This window comes from Brachyhypopomus gauderio, chromosome 10 (assembly GCF_052324685.1).
Source record: "Brachyhypopomus gauderio isolate BG-103 chromosome 10, BGAUD_0.2, whole genome shotgun sequence".
Taxonomy (NCBI): Eukaryota; Metazoa; Chordata; class Actinopteri; order Gymnotiformes; family Hypopomidae; genus Brachyhypopomus; species Brachyhypopomus gauderio.
In genome coordinates this window covers 13,451,104-13,467,972 of record NC_135220.1, presented here as the reverse complement: position 1 = coordinate 13,467,972, position 16,869 = coordinate 13,451,104, and the positions used below count along the sequence as shown (strand labels likewise).

Genomic DNA, 16,869 nt, shown 5'->3' with positions numbered 1-16,869 from the left:
GGGGTGGAGTGAGGAGTGATTCCTCGGCTTGGCGTGGACAGATATGTGATGGGTAGAAGTGCCGTGGGCGACGCAGCCGTCTTTGGCTGACTTCCATAATCCTTGGCCCTTCCGCCAGCCGGAGCACGCAAACGCACTTTACAGCCCTTGATGAATTAATGTGGGGGGGTTTTACACATATTTATCTGAGCGCTGGGAGCAAGAAGACAGGAGGTTTCCTGAACTCTCATGCGTGAGAGAGGTGTGAATCAGTTCCAAGAGCCAGTCACTACAATTCTGATTTATCAGAAAATGTGAAGTTATCACAAGATTCAGAGGGGGTGGGGAGATTTTTTAGTTACGGCAGTAATTTCTCCATTATCCCTCGTATACAAATGCTTTAGAGATAAAGTTTAATCAACTGTAACGAACATATAAGCTGATTCATCATCACTGCACATCTTTCTAATCAATTTCATACCTGATATGTCTTGAAAGAAAACCTCAAGGGTCCAGGAAGCTGCAATTCATGAGAGCATCTGAATGAACAACAACACCTGTTCTCATATTCCTACAATTATTAACCAACAAGCTTCAGCCAAAAAGCCCCTCATAAAGAATATCTCCAGTCACTTATCATTCTCCTCAGATTCTCTTTCATGTGTTTAACAGCACAATTCAAGTGGACATTTGTTCCTTGACAAATGTTTTTGAAGTCTAGCCTATTCTTGATTCTTCCTTTTATCACCATTTCCAAGTTACACCCATGAACCACCCTCTGAGAATAACATTAAATATCACTTGACTTCCCTTGGAAAGATTACTAACATTCATTCTCTCTCTCTCACCCACCCCAAACACAACTCACACACACACACACACACACACACACACACACACACACACACACACACACACACACACACACACACACACACACACACACACACACACACACACCTAACATAATGAACACATCTAATACAGTGAACACAATTAATACAGTGAACACACAGACACACGCATACACACAGATACACATACCAATTCCCATGATGTCACACCCACATTGCTTTTGATTAACATCTTACAAGGCACCAGATTAAAAACAACTTTTTATAAAGAGCCTGAAATACATCAGCTAAATAATTGGTCGTTTCCTTGACAGAACAGTTCTTGAGGTATTTATGGACATGCACAACTAGTTTTGGGGGTCTTTTGCCCAGCAGGACATCTACTATTAGACTTTAAGCACTTCAAGTACTTTTGTAATTTAGTTCTTTAAGCCATGGTGAAATGCAGGACAAACACATCTGACCCAGGTAAACATACAGTTCCTGCTTTTCAGGCCCCAAGCTGATTCTACCAAAAGCCAAACCCTAAAATATTGTTTATAGCGTATGCCAGAAAGCCAGCCTGCAGCATTTATAGAGTGAAGTTACTGCATTTGAAGCTTGAAGGGCAATGTGCCAAATATTTCACCATCATTAACAGAGAAACTGAAGCCAAAACATGATGCTCGAGTTTGAAAGTAAATGTGAGATTTCTTTCTGATGTATTGCAATTGTAATCATTATAAATTACACTGGATTCAACTCGAGTTTCCATTTTCAACCACAAATGAGCAAATCTGAGCTCCATTACTGCACTCCGGCCCACACCGAGAAGAATAAATTTACAAATGCACAGTGCACCGTGAAACATCTTTAAATGCAGGAGGACGAGACGCAGGTTTAAGTGGGGCTTATATTGAAATCCCCAAGGCAATCGATCTCTGTTGACAACACATTTAAAGCCCTCAACAATAAGCATCAGCATCCCATTAAAATGTTTTATCTTGCAGTGTCTTGAGCAACATTACGAATAAAGAATTGGAAAATCATTCAGAATACATGAGAATTACCTTCACATTGGTGTGGCACCAGGGACAGAGACGGGATCCAGTTTTCCAACAGAAGGCAACCACATTAATAGTCCTCTACTAAGGATAGATGTGTGCTGAACATGCTCAACTGCTGATGGGACTTTGTGTCCAAAAACTACTGTGTCAGCTCTACAGTCAATCCAGGCACCGACGGTTAGTCTCCTGGAGCTGCTGATGGAAACTCCATCTAATGTTGTTTTGATTGCTGTGTTTCAATATGGATTAAACGTCATTAGTATTCCACAAAGCCTTGAGGAACCATGCCTTAGAGAAGCTAATGATGTGTCATTGTTGGTGCATGAAGTTGCAGCAAAGAAAGAAAAATCAGGCTCGTATTGATGTATTATTGTCATGTGCCATGTCGGTGGGTTATTGTAGCAGAATTGATGTGAGCCATTTCTGCTGTTGTCAGATTAAAAGCACGATAACCTTGCAGCTCCTTCCTTGAGAACCAGAGATCTCTCTAGTGCTATCGGGTTGCTCGGTAGGGAGGTTTAAGTGCATTTTAGGTAGCTAGGCGCCGATTCACTCCCATAGACATGTCCCACAAGAACAAGTAAAGAATACAGCGGGCAAGCTTGACGTGTTACTATCTTATCCCACATGATTTAACGCCGGTCTGGATGATTTTCACGTACGACAGTGAGAGCGCGTGTCCTAACAGTGTAAATGCCTTTTGGGCTGATTAGAAGTGCTTGTGAAAGAGTGAAGGTTTATGGTTTATGGCATAAAGTGAAGGTTTATGGTGAAGGTCTCGAATAAGAGAATGAAACATAATAAAATATGTGGCCTGTTCATTCAGGTTTATCCCTGGCTCCACTCTGTTCTGTAACTTTAGTGTTTTGGGCTAGCACTGGGTGGCCCTTGGAAAAACGTCACTTCATAGGTTTTAACATGGAGGCAGGATGAATTGAGGTCCTTAAACTGTCAGAGGAAATCGTAAGAGCCAGATACAGCTGAAATTCCACAGACCTAAGTCATCCAGCTACAGACCATGTCGGAAAAAAAGAGAATGACGAGAAAACACGGACACGCTTGGCACACGACATCCCACACGTCAGTCACTCTGTTAAATACACAGCTGACATAAAACACGAGACATCGTAAACACTAGTGACGGACACAAATGTGTATAGTTTTAGAAAACTGCAGAGTGAAAGGGGAGGACAAGACCTTGGTGGAGAGTCAAGCTTTGCTAAAAAGTTCCAGAAAAGCACTTCTAAATCCTCTGCATGGTTTTTCAGGCTGCCCCCCCCTCCAACATAAAAAAGAGATGTCTTAGCTTATTAATCACCATCAAAACCCTTTCTCCCACAAATAAAAAAACAGACACCAGTATAAAACTTTTTGTACTTCTAAGCATGGAAGGACTAACGGCAAAATAATGCAACCGTGGCAACCTTCTTCACCTTGGCAACAAAGTGGCCTGAGATCAACTCTCCTGATGTTTGGTCCCTGGCCTGCTCTCTCCATTATGGGTGCTTTCAGCACTCTCCCCATGTGGTAGATTATCTAATCCTGTACTGTGGAGATCTCACTCCTATGCTGAATAGTTCCGTCGTGAAGGGATTTGCCAGCCTGGGTTTTTGGAGTTAGTCACCTTCAGCTAGCCCTAACACATAGGCGAAAAACACATAAATAAGTGAAGCAAGTTCTCAATGTGGCCTTGTTTTGATTAGGGATCCTCTGAAATGGCGACTCCACAGCTTAATAACGTTAGAAAAACATATATCAATTTCATACACAACAACTGACCACAGTTCTCTTAACTGCAGTCTTCTGTAGCCTTCTGGCTGAAAATCAAAAGATGCCTTTCATCACTTTCACATGTCCACAGAGAACGTGAGGGGACCCTAGTACCAACGCAACACACACACACACACGCACACACACACACACGCACATGCACACACACGCACATGCACACACACACGCACACACACGCACGCACACACACTTCATCCCACAGCTCCAAGTGTGATCTTTTGTACAGCTGTCTAACATTGATTTTGATGCAGTTACATGTTTGTCACCAGCTTGTGATTAAGTTGAACAGAAATGAAAAGGTGCATTTAACCCCCATCTTGCACTATTCATTTCACTTTTAGGGGCTCTCGTGGCAATTTTAAACGAAAGCCAATTTGAACTCTGGACTCTGGAACAGTTACTGATGAGGCCACTTCTAAACTGGAGTATCCAAAGGCTATACATGGCTTTCAGCTGCAAACCCCGTAGCAAAGCTACAGGGCACAAGATACTTTGAAGGTTCCCTTCCCCTGTTCCAGTTAACACTGAATTAACAGGGTGAACTCTGACTAGGTCTTCAGCCACATGCCACATCCAGGTTCCTCTTTGCCTGTTTCAGTTACAGCTCAGCAGGAGCGCTGGGGAGGGGGGTGGGGGGGTTCAGGGGGGTCAGGCAAGCGTCGTTAAAAAAAAAGAAGGGGCAAGCTGGACTTTTCTTCTTTGTTCAGTCATTCCAAAGACCCTGCGACCACTTACTGCTTCATAAATCAGGGCAAAGTGGCCTCTTTGTTGGCCTTACCTTGGGCCAGGCATAACCCGTTTTTCTGCCCCGGTTAAATGGGGGAGGGTTCACACGCATTGTAAATACCCCTCCAGATGTGCTTCTTTCCAACAGCGGATCCGTTACTAAAACCCCTCAGCTAATTTCATCATTGCGTTAGAGAAGACCCCTGCAGAAGTGTGGCTCAAGCAAGTACACAGAGGGAAACTCGACATCAATCACCCTGACTAGCTGTTATTGTTCAAATTTGCCTTGCTGAATTAGAGTTCTGCATGGTGGGAAATTGGAATGTCATGGTTGTGCACTGTGAGAAACAAACTCCTGGACAGGATGTCTGACTACAAGCAAGCAAGTCTTTATTTCCAGTGTTTAGGTCACTGGCCACCTCTGCTGATCAGCATAAACTCACTAAATCATGAAAGAAATGAGTCAATCGAAACAGACTGACCCAAAACTATGAAATAAAAAATGCACTCAGCTAAAGAGGGGAGGTCTGAATGCGAATGAAACAGAAATTAAACATGCACATTTGACAAATACAGCCCTCCTTTCAAACAAAAGTCTTCCTTTGTTTGGCACTGACACAATTGCCTGTGGGTTCAAGAACTGTTATTAGCAAGTGAATCAATTACCATGACAATGGTCGTGCTGAACATCCCTACACCTTTCTAGCTGGTGTGACTGGTGGTCATCAGAGACGGAACTCCTGCGGTTCGCCACAAACGGACCCCCCACGGGCCTTTAACTAGAAGCGATGATATCGCAGTCGCCCATTGAAGGGTGAAATATTCACGCTTTTTTCCTAGATAAACCAAATAGGACTATATTTAGAAGTCGTGCAATTGTAATATCTATAAAGTTACTAAGTTAATGTGTATTGCTCAAAGTTACAACTCACTGACTTGTGCATCAATATTAAATCATGTTTGGAAGCCGAGCGCTACATGCATACTGCAACCAGGTCGTTTATTTCAACCGTGCCAACACTTTCAGTTGCACGACGATCTCTGACACCGGATGAGATTGTGATCTATTGTAATGCTTTGGCAATATTGTTAATTACAGTCATGCTAATAAAGCTTCTTTGAATTGGACTATGATAAAAGGGCTCTGCGTTAATCTGTGCCCCAACCCCCTTAACTTCATACCAAACGGCGAGGCCGAAGAGCGCGAGCTCCAAACAGGACATCTGGACATCTATCACCCCCCGCGGGGAGGTCAATGAATTAACAAACCCAACAAAGGCAAGAGATTCAAACGTGCATCTGATTAAGCAGAATCTTTACTTTCTTTATGTGGCTGCTAAATAAAAATGTAAATCTATTCTCAATTTCAAAAATACGGATTTTAATCATTATGGCTGTTAATGTACATATAGTGTCACGCAGGCACAAACTGTAACCTGTGGTCAAGCGCGCAACCCAATTACGCACAGCCTGGGGGACAAGATTAGGTACAGAATTATGCCAAATTAATATAACAGTACACTTTCTCCTTGGACATGACAAATTCTACACACTACAGATGGCAATGTAAAGGAGAGGATACGGTCGATATGATCCGTATCCTTTGAATACCCTGCGAATTGTGGCTGCGAGACCTTTGGTAATGCATTACCGTTCAACTCTGATCTACTTTATAATTAGTTGCAGTGTTTATTTGACGAAATTCCAAAACTTACCTGTGTTCCTCAAAGTTGCCAGAACCGAAATCGCCAGAATAAGTGCTTGCACGGGATGAATCAAAATGTGAAAAGTAATCCTTGATATATGCATCCTTTCTCGGAATAAACTGGCCCAGCTTTATGAGGTATAAACTAGACACGGGGCATCCGACACGCAGCGCAGGTACTGGGCGTCTCTGGGCGGCGAGGTAGAGCACCTCTAACGTGGCTTAAAAGTCTCAGAAAACAAACTCTTGTATAAATCTCAGGTATGCAGTGAATTAAATTTTTGTTTTTGGTGGTTGGTTTCCAAAATAATGGCCCGTTTCATTACGCACAATCTAAAGATGATCGTCGACCTTTTGTGGTCCTCAGAGTTCCAGAGTTCTTCTGAAAAGTGAGCGGAGATCAACTCCAGCAACTCATGACGTGGGATGATCAATCCCAGAGGAAACGGGAGTTTGACACGCTGAATTCAATGCGCCACCTACAGGCCACGACATGTATATACAAAGACGAACGGACAAACCCCTTGGCAAAACTTGCAATTACATGACTTTGTTGAAATAAGTTAGTCACATATATCGTTTTTTTCTGTTCGAAATAAATTTGCAGAATTCCACATTTATTCACACAGTGTATTTTGTTAAAGAAAACCCCATACAGCAGCAGCAGTTTAAAACAGAACAATCATCTGACGATTCAAACAGATAGAGATAATTCAGACATGAAACAGACAAGATCTTTGGATAGATGAGTTACAAAAGTTATCATTGTTACAAAAGAAAACAGTCATGCAATCAAGCTGATGGATTTCTGCAACATATGGAAAATAAATAAATAGATAGATAGCCCCTCCCCTCCTTCCTGGTTCCCAATTAACATACATGTAGTTGTGCGTGATGTGTGCACATATGTGACATTTATCATCTGGCTTTATTTCCCATTATAACTGGCTATGGTCTCATCACAGCTGAGAACCCTTATTGGACTAGATATGTTCATCTAAAAATCCTCTGGTTAAAAGTAAAAAAAACAAAAAAAAAAACAACAACTGAAGATAGAAGAAAAACAACAATGGTGAAATGTTTTGACATTTTTCTATGAAAATGAAGCATCATAACTCTATAGTAATCCACAGTACTTTGAAGATATTTTTATATTCGCGAGTATGGTGGTGTCAAGCTTCAGTAACAGCTGGGTTACAGTAACAAAAAAAACATTAAGTCTATAAAAAAGCAACTTTATATATAAAAATGTTTTTAGTGTTTATTATAGTTTAGTCAAACACTGTGACCATTATTCAAGGCATTGGCTGGAATATAAATAGGTCTGGTGAAGTGAACCTAAAACAAGAAAAATATGTTCATTTCAATGTGAAACTGAGACTCAGCATTTTAGAATTAACATCTGCAGTGAAACGCAAGCGGATGCAGCAACGATATTAATGCAGGATGTGCTGAATCTTGCCTGGGTAAGATCCCCACCTCAGTGATGGATCCATCAGTCACGTACACCACCAGTCAGGAGTGCCCCTTTCTTTCAATCAACAGTAAAAACAAAAAAAACATCTGCTCCTAAAGTCTCAGACTGTAGGAAGAGCCAACGATTGAATGGCTGCCTGTTGCTAACAGTGTCCATCACCAAGCTGGCAGTGCTGACGTATAGAGGTAGTTGCCTCTCGTATGCATGATGCCAGTTTCTCAACGTCCTCCTCGGTCTGCTCGACGGTCACCACTACTCTGATGCTGGGGATGCCGATTTCATGCGGAACAAAATGATTATGGTCAGACATGAGCAAAAAGAACATGACCAAAACAGAAACAAACAAACAAACATCAAAACATGTAAACACTCATCTTCAGCCAGGCCTAAATAATAATGAAGTAGCTAATCTTTTTAACTGAATAAAACGATATAGAATATTAATAAACTAAGGTCACCTTGGTGGGGGAAGAAACCGTTCCTCCTTGTCAAGGTAACGAGCCTGAGTGAGAGCTATTTGTCTTTCCAAACACTGCAACAGAAGAAACAAGGCAACGAATCATAAATTAGCGAATGCTATCAAATCAAACTTATTATAACTTTGAGGGTGAGGGGTGGTGTTAGTATCTCAGTGTGCCTCTGTGGTGCACATGACAGACATGGCGTCTTCCAACGGCAGAGTTTCTGCTACACTACTACAGCGGTTCTGCCCAGTCCTGGTACCAGAGGTGCAGGTCTTTAGTGTCCTCACCACTAATCTATCAGGAGCGGCTGCGTTTGTGCAAAAGCGTGACGTGTGGTCGTGACGTGTGGTCGTGACGTGTCATATGGGCCCAGGTCTTACGTAGTCAATGATGTCACGCAGCGTCCTGATGTCACTCTCTCGGGATCCTGTGCTCTGCTCCAGCTGAAGATGGAACGCGGGGGCGAAAGGTTCTCCTACCACCTTCAGACCTGGAACGCTGCAACACACCACCCACAAGAAGAGAATCTCAGCTTCTCAAAAAGATCAGGGCTCCACATGAGAGCATTCTAACAGAAACACACATCAGCCCAAAGCCCATTTGACTATTGTAGTCAAGTACTCCTTTATCAAGATCACACAGCATGTACAGCCATATGAATCATGAACCTGTTTTTCGTTTAATTTAAACGAAACTACACAGTTGTTTTTCATTTTAATTAAAATGTAATGAAGTTACAGGGATACTGATCTACAACTATGAGAATTGGAGCAAGAATGAGGGCCAAACCCAGAGATGAAGCTCTCACGCTTCAGACAAGCTCTTCACTGGCACAACTGACATGCAGGAATCTCACTTTGTTTGTCAAGATTGATCCAGACTGCAAACTCCTTCCAACAATACCAGCCTGTTGCTTTCATGAGCTGCATCACTTCATACCAGAGGATGTGAAGTAACAGGATGCCTCCGCATTTCGAGGTCTGAGCTTTTGGGACGGCATGTGTTTCTCCTTCATGGGAAAAACATCAGGAGAGAAGATGGCTTACCCTTGCAAAGCTCTGTGGACACGTTGGCATTTTCCCCTCAGGACGCTAAAAATTCCTGCATAAAAGAATGAAAAGGGCTGTGTGAGTGAGAGGCAGGGAGAGCGCCGGCCTCCACAGCAGTGCTTCATTTAGTGGGACAAATGTGAGCCTGAAGCCCTCACTGAAGTAGCCCTCCTCTGGCAGCCCCCCCTCTGGCCCAATACTGCTGAGAAAGTTAAACAGGCGTGGCCGGTTTTCCCTACATTAAGCTCAGTTTCACACCCGAGATACAGAAAGACCTGGGAGACCTGGCCTAATTTCACTAGGTACTGAGCCCAGCCTCAACGAGATTGGCTCATCTTTTCAAATCTGGTTGAGAATGGATGGGAGGATGGGGAGTGGCCTACGTGTGTTTCTGAGCAGGGGGAGGGTCTGGGGTCTGTTAGCCCCTCCCTCAACTCCCTCTTTTTTGTCAAGGGCTAAGTGTAAAACTTTGCCCAGCTTTCATATAGGCCTTTGCATATGGTCTAGATCAGGAGAATCTCTCTCGCTTTCTCTCTCACGCGCTCGCTCTCTCTTTCTCCTTGCCAATTCAGTTGTGAGGCTGCACTTTATTATTTTTTCTAAAGTGTTTTATTAGCCTCCTCTTCCTCCCTTCCTGGTTTTATTCTGCATTTCAAAGTCTTGAGTACCCCGTCAGCCACGGAGGTCTTACACACCTGGATCCTCCTCCATGATGTTGAGAGCTTCGATAGCAGCAGACGCCAACATGGGAGGGAGAGAGGCGGAGAAACAGTAGCCCTGTCCAGACAGACGCTAGCATGCACACGCACACACACACACACACACACACACACACACACACACACACACACACACACACACTAACAGATTTACTTACCACTAAACAGTACTTCAATATTATGAATAATAAACTCAAGCAATAATTCCAATTGAAATTGTTTAAATGAGTATGTCTAACAGCCATTGTGATCTGGACCACATTTGCACACTGAATGCATACTTGGATGGATTCCATCCCATTTAGGGCGGAACAGATCTAACAGTGATTTCCATTCAAGCACAGATATCTTTAAAATTTTTAAATAAATTTCTTTCATACCAAACACAACTTTATTTAAACATTTTCGTAGGGTACCAAATATGTGCTATAGTAAGAGTCATGGCAGAACGAATACCTGATGATCAATAACAAATGATCGTCCACAGCAGAATCCACCTATAGACGCCACTGCGTTCTCCATGTTAGCACTGATAAGGTCAATGTCCTCGATCTAAAATGTAAATCACAATTCAAGAAACACTTTCAATAGCCCGATACTACCACGCCTGCCTCGAACAACCACCCACCCCTGCGTGCCATTAGTGTTTCATATGTTGAATATTAACTGCCCCCTGCGGTCTTACGTACCCTATGGTAGGGGGTATCTGGGGGTAGTAGAAGGAGGGGCAGGAGAGTGAGGGAGGCAGCGTGACTCACATTGACTCCGAAGTGCTCCGTGACTCCTCGCCCATGCTCTCCCAGGACGCCGAATGACATACTCTCCTCCAGAAAGATCCGCACTTTATACTTGTACTTCAGTTTGACCTGTGAACGAAGACACACGCAGCAACACATGACCCACTAGGCACTGGAAACTGTTGGTTAAGCACACAACAATAACGCACATTCTCGTGCTTAAAGAATGATTACACATCTGGTGAAAGCCACAGATCCCCCCCCAGGTCAACTCTAATTATCTGGGGAAGAAGAGCTTAACCCTACTTAGGGATCACATTCTTTCTCTCACCAGCTCTGGGAGAGGGCAGAGATCTGAAGTGTTGATGTACAGCCCCTCTACAACAATGAATCTTCTGGTGACTCGGGCCTTCCGTGGATTCTTGTGAAAAAACAAACAAAAAAATGTGCACACACAAACGCAGAATCAAACAAATAACTATTTGTACACTGGGAAAAAAAAATCTATTAGTCTTCTGATTGCGAAGCGCCAGTTCTCCACTGAATCCTTTTCTAGATCCTTTTGTCTGGAGTGTGCGATGCACACGGGGCCCCTGCTGTGTGAGGCACACGGGCCCTTGGCTCCTCCCCTGGCTCCTCCATTGGCTCCTCCCCTGGCTCCTCCTCCTCACCTTCTGGTCCTCCAGCTCCTGTTCCTTCAGCAGTCTCTCCAGGTCCTCCATGTCGTTGTGCTTGAAGTACTTGATCATGCTGCGAGAGGCCTGCAGGCCTTTTTGGATGGAGAAGCATGCTGCCTCATCTCTGGAGAAACGACCACAGAGATCAAAACTCCCCCCATCCACACACTGGACATCTGAAGGGTCATAGGTCAGCGCGTCACTGGGGTGTCACAGGTCAGCGCGTCACTGGGGTGTCACAGGTCAGCGTCACTGGGGTGTCACAGGTCAGCGTCACTGGGGTGTCACAGGTCAGCGTCACTGGGGTGTCACAGGTCAGTGCAAGTCAGTCGAGAGAAACACCCCCTACCCCCCCATATGCGATGCCATACACAACAAAGAAAACACAGAAAAACGTGGGGCCTTCAAGTCCTCTGGATGTTAACAGATGCACTATTCACAAGCACTTACACAAAGATAATGTCGCCTCTCTTGGAGTACGCAGGAATGGCGCTGGCGATGGTGGCAAAGCCATAGGAGTAGATAATGGCCTCCTCCGTCTTCATGAAATTAGCTAAGCGTACTTCTAACTCCAGATGGACATCTAAAAAAAGGATTACCAAAATCATTTACAGAGAAATTCTAATTGGAAATCTGATTCCAGATATATTGCATAGCATGTGCTTTTTTCCACCTGACAGTGCCACCACTTACCAAAGGTCCCATAGAAGCCTCTTGGGCCACAGGTACCCACACCATACTTCTTGAGAGATGCCAGGGCCTTTTCCTGCAACAGAAATAATTCAGTGATAATGCTACTGAAGGGGTACAGGAGCACGTTGATAATGAACATGTAAATATGCTAAATCCAGCTACTCACACTAGGAATTAGTGAATTTCCCATTTTTGGGAAGATTATTGAACTCCGACACTTTATTTCACTTTTGGAATACTGCACATCAGTCAGAAAAAAACTATACAGATTGCCAATGATCAAGGGGACCCTTGATAAAATCAGACATACAGAGATAAACAAAAAGCCCTACAACACATGACAAACGTGCTTGCAAAGACGACACTGTGAAATTAAATCAAGGCCATGTTGTTACATCCACTCCACCCACCAGACACTAAAACATGTCCGTATACGAACACCACCGTGCAATCTGAACTTAAGCAGCACGGAAGAGCACTTAAGCTAATGACTGTGTTCACAGTGGTACAAACCTTAACACGTTCATTGTCCAGCAGGCCCAAGAAGTTAAACGAGGCAAAGTTTATGCACTCTTTTCCATTTACGTTGATTCTGTGGCTCGGGGGGCTGTATAGGGAACACGATAACATTAGCAGTAAGAAGGAACACACCAAAGCACAGCGCAACTTCCATCTGGAAGAAAACTGAGTTGCAGTCACGTTGGTCAAATAAAAATTAAGCACTTGGCAGTGTGAAAACAGCATGCCCTTATGTGCAATAAGGGAGAGGCAAGTGAGTGGTGGGCAGGCTATCCTACCCTGAGACTACATCATAAGTAAGGGACGGGTGGTGTTTGGACACGGGGGGAACCAACGGCTCTGGCTGCCACTCTTCAATTAACTCTTCTTTTTCCTGAAACATCAGTCAACAGAAAATGTTCCAGCAATGCAATATGGGAAAAGTGAGAAGATTTTAAGCTAGTATTACACTTGTGCCATAGTAAAGGCAAAAAAAATATTCAGACACTAAAGCTGGTAACACAGTAAAGGATACTGTAGAACCCTCAGGGAACTCGTACCTTCTCTGTGAGGTCAGACCTTTCCTGCAACTTGTATGTCTTTGAGAAGAGCAGCCTGACGATCCACAGTATGAGGATTCCTTCTAAGATCAAATGATAAGCAGGTGCCTGGAATGACAGAAAGGAAGGAGATGCTGTCCATTTTCTTTATCTGAATCTGACCTCTGAACTTTACAGGAAGCAGAGGGACGGTGGCGTAAGCAGGTCACACCGAAAGTGTGAGCAGAGAACACCAGACAGGGTGCTGGGGCTCTCAGAATGCCTCCGTGCTTCAGGAGAAGAACAGCATTTTGAGGCTTCATTACATAGATATTCAATACAAAGCCAAGCACATAAACGATATGCAATGCGATATACTTAATACATTATGACCTACGCCTGTGAAAAAACAATGCAACGGCACAACAGTGAAAATTTTCAAGGTCTGGCCTGGTAATCTAAAATGGAGTTACTTAAAAAAAATTATCTTTATAAAAACTTAATTAAAAGGTATTTTATGATAAATGGGAAAATGGCACAACTATAAACAAGATATTATGAAACCATCATCTTACACTAAATTACCATTACATATTTGTATTTATTTGTTTGCTTATTTCTTTATTTTTCTTTCTTTTAATTCAGCACATCCCAACAGAATGTTTCTTAAAACAGTTCCTGAAAACCACTCACACACTTCAGGAGGCCTACATTCAGCTCTGGTGTCCCAGACCAGTCTCACCCCACCCCCCTGCACTACACCATTACACCATCACCTCCACCCACTGAAACACCGTAACTGTCACTATATCACTTACACAACAGCTACAACCCAGTCAAGTCCGTGCAGAATTAGTCAGTATCACCCAGCTCCCTAGATACCCAAGCTAGCTAACTATAGAAAACAATTGTCTGCTGATGATGAAACCATTTGTGAATATTTACATGTAAACTGGATGTAAGTACATTGGATACACAGCTAGATTAATATAGTTAGTGATATGTGGCTGGTAGTTTACATTAAAAACTGACAACAAACTGACAACAAACTACTCAGACATGTTAGTCAGTTATGAGGCAATCCAAGTTTACTTCCTGGACTGTTAGCCATCCTAGCCTGCTTAGCTAACTAGCTAGGTATATCTGTAGGAAGGTTACGCGTGCTTATACGAATTCCATTAAAACTGACAACAGTTATCTGGATTTTACTGGAACCGACAAATCTGGAAAACGACATCACTTTAAAACGTATACTAACCTCGTAAAAAGCTTGCACCATCTCAACTAACACCCACTGCTGTCCAGACGCCATCTTGGTGCTGGGAGTCACATGACCAGCGACAAACGTTCTAAAGTGTTCGCTGCCGCCCTCGTGCGGACTCACGCGGGAAATATTACTGGAATTTTAAGGTATAAAGAATTTGCATCATTCCTCTCTCATATAAGACCATTCTGAATTAACAAGAATGCAAAATGTTTTGTATTTTACTTATGGGTTCTGAGTTAGAGTTTGGTAAAATTAGTAAAATTGATACTAATGACTGAAATTCGGATTATTTGAATCCCTTGCTTGGTGAAGCAAGTCCACTTTGATTTTACCGTTAGAGTATGGAGGGCACTGCAATTTCTAATAGTTTTTATTAAAACTTTATGTTTGTGGTATGAGGAAATATATTACTATTATCATGTCTTGATAGACTACTGACAAATTTCACGTAGTTTAGGTTACAGAATGTTAAATCATATATATATCCTAAATAGTTTTTGGTGACTATCCCAAGATTTTGGCTTAAGCCTACCAGGTGTTATCCTGGGTGGGGCATCGGGGATTTGGTTTACTGAATATGTGTTTCAGCCTTCTGAGCCGTTAGCACATCATCCTGGAGTAAAGTATATTTGCATTGCGGTAATACTGTTTTTTTTCTGGTCTTTTTTTCTTTACCAGTAATCATGAACACTGGTTATGTCATGTATGAGTTCAGTTCTAAGTATATAAAGAGCTATATGTGCTTTTGTCCACCAGAGGGCGGTATCTAGCATTCCTGCATATGAACAAAAGTAAGGGGAGAGAATGTACAAAGGATTACCTGCATTAAAAAGACTATTATGAAGGCAATAATCAAAAATGCTGCGGAATAGCTCCGTTTTACACGATGTTTGTGATTAAGGTAGGTCTACTCTTCCCTTTCTTTCTTTCTTACATGGGGATGAGTACAGAAGTTCATTTCTTGCTTCATGTGATGGCGAGGTCCATATTTCTCCATCTTATATATAACTTTAGATCTCACTGTTTATAGGTATATTATTCACAAGTACGTAGTAAGCTGGTGCCAATGGATTATCCTGTCTTAGTGTTTAAGCGGCTATTAAATTATGCATATTCTATAGCCAGATAGAGACATGTTCTGAATAATTAGTCTTAATTAGGCATACCGATGTCAACATTGCCAGAATGGGCGTGTCCTCTTAGAACATACAATGACTGCACAGATGTGGTTTCACAGTTGAAATCCGTGCTTACACAACAAAGGCAACACAGATCCAGTCAAGATTATTGGGTGTGGCTGAAAACATTATCACAATTTTCTTAATGATGAACCGCATTACTCACTGAACATGTAAAGCATCATTACAGCATTTCTGTTTGTGGTAATATGCTGCAGATAAAGAACAAATGTTTCACCTAGCAAAGGTATGAGAGAATCAATTTAGTAAATTACCAGATCCACAAATATCAAAATAAAATCCAACGTATTAAACAATAAAACTATTAGCAAGGTTTCTGCAGTTATATTACATACATTACCATCTTACTTTTTTACCAATATACCTTTTGGTATGTTTTCATCTGTTCACATCTTATATGTGGGACATTGTGCTGAATGTCTCTCCCAGGGCAGTTGTAAGACTGTGATGAAGTAGGTCTCGGTTCCAAGGCAAAATTATTCCATATTTTATATTTTGTATTTGTGTACTCACACACAGGGAACATACGTATGCAGCTTCAAAGAGCATTATACACTTATAGCATTATAGACATTTTAATGTCTACATGTGGTTGTACTAAAATAGTCAACAAAAGTAATTATGCACTTTGTCTACAGAGATATTAAATCCAATTAGTAAACAATACTTATGCTCTGTGCTACTTCCTTTAATACAAGTCTTAATTTACAAAAAGATCTAGACATGCCAAGAATCATTTACTTTGTTGCTAAATTAAGATTTTTTTGCACGAACAGATCTGTTCACATATAAAAAGTGAATCTGAACACCGTGTACTTTCTTCTCATTCAGGAACTACTCATCATCCAGGAAGACGTCATCGGTGAAAGCTCCTGATTTGCTGGCTGGCAGGTTGCCTAGCAACAGCAGCGAGCTCCAGCTTGTGGCTTGCGACACGTAAATGATCAAGTGCTTCATGAAGGTTGAGGGTTCCCCGCAGATCCAACACTGCAGAACACAGCAGTCCCGATCACGCCCGTCTGCTCCGCTCACGTTGGCACGTCCCAAGCCGAAATGAAACCTTCAGTGTTTGTCTTCCTGCTCTTTTTTGCCAGGTTTGCACATTTTTACTCAACCAGGGTCTGCTGTCCTTATCTTCCAACTAATTTCTCCCTTAATGATGTTAGTGTGGGTGTGACCGCACTGTTTTTGTAGTGCCTTGGTGCCGTTTTGCTGGGTCAGTGTGTCATGTGTTAATTACCCAACCTGGGTGCACCAGCCTGTTAACGTAGGCACAGAAGGGCCTTTGGGGGGGGGGGGGGGGGGGGGGATTATTCACACAGCCCACCCGTTCCCCGACTACAGCTGGATTTCACCGGCATGCCTCACACTCCAATCACAGAACTGCAATTGCACCACCAGCGTCTATTAGAATCAGCACAAACAGCACACTACAGGACATTTTAACCC

At 42.7% G+C, this 16,869-nt stretch overlaps 2 protein-coding genes and 1 long non-coding RNA gene across 4 annotated transcripts in view; 1 reads left to right on the top strand and 2 right to left on the bottom strand.

Moving 5' to 3' along the window:
• The window catches only part of ror2 (receptor tyrosine kinase-like orphan receptor 2), a 57,430-nt gene extending 50,900 nt beyond the window's left edge, over positions 1-6,530 (bottom strand). Inside the window, exon 1 of one of the 2 annotated variants that reach the window (XM_077019638.1) lies at positions 6,112-6,530. In XM_077019638.1, coding sequence (XP_076875753.1) covers positions 6,112-6,205 — 94 coding nt within the window. In that variant the 5' untranslated portion in view covers positions 6,206-6,530. The remainder of the gene's footprint in view (positions 1-6,111) is intronic. The other variant, XM_077019639.1, reaches the window with a different exon arrangement.
• A 187-nt stretch (positions 6,531-6,717) lies between these two features.
• sptlc1 (serine palmitoyltransferase, long chain base subunit 1) lies at positions 6,718-14,357 on the bottom strand. Its single transcript, XM_077019636.1, has 15 exons — positions 14,213-14,357; positions 12,976-13,083; positions 12,715-12,809; positions 12,431-12,524; positions 11,918-11,990; positions 11,675-11,807; positions 11,219-11,348; positions 10,879-10,968; positions 10,569-10,676; positions 10,267-10,362; positions 9,787-9,883; positions 9,089-9,143; positions 8,423-8,540; positions 8,037-8,110; positions 6,718-7,841 (listed from the first exon to the last, which is right to left on the bottom strand). Exons 1-15 carry the CDS (start codon positions 14,264-14,266, stop codon positions 7,721-7,723), a joined length of 1,446 nt encoding a protein of 481 aa, XP_076875751.1. The 5' UTR covers positions 14,267-14,357; the 3' UTR covers positions 6,718-7,720.
• On the top strand, positions 14,037-16,685 carry LOC143525558 (uncharacterized). The gene is made up of 3 exons (XR_013133699.1): positions 14,037-14,364; positions 14,978-15,122; positions 16,252-16,685. It is a non-coding gene; the product is annotated as an uncharacterized LOC143525558 (long non-coding RNA).
• The last annotated feature ends 184 nt before the right edge of the window (positions 16,686-16,869 follow it).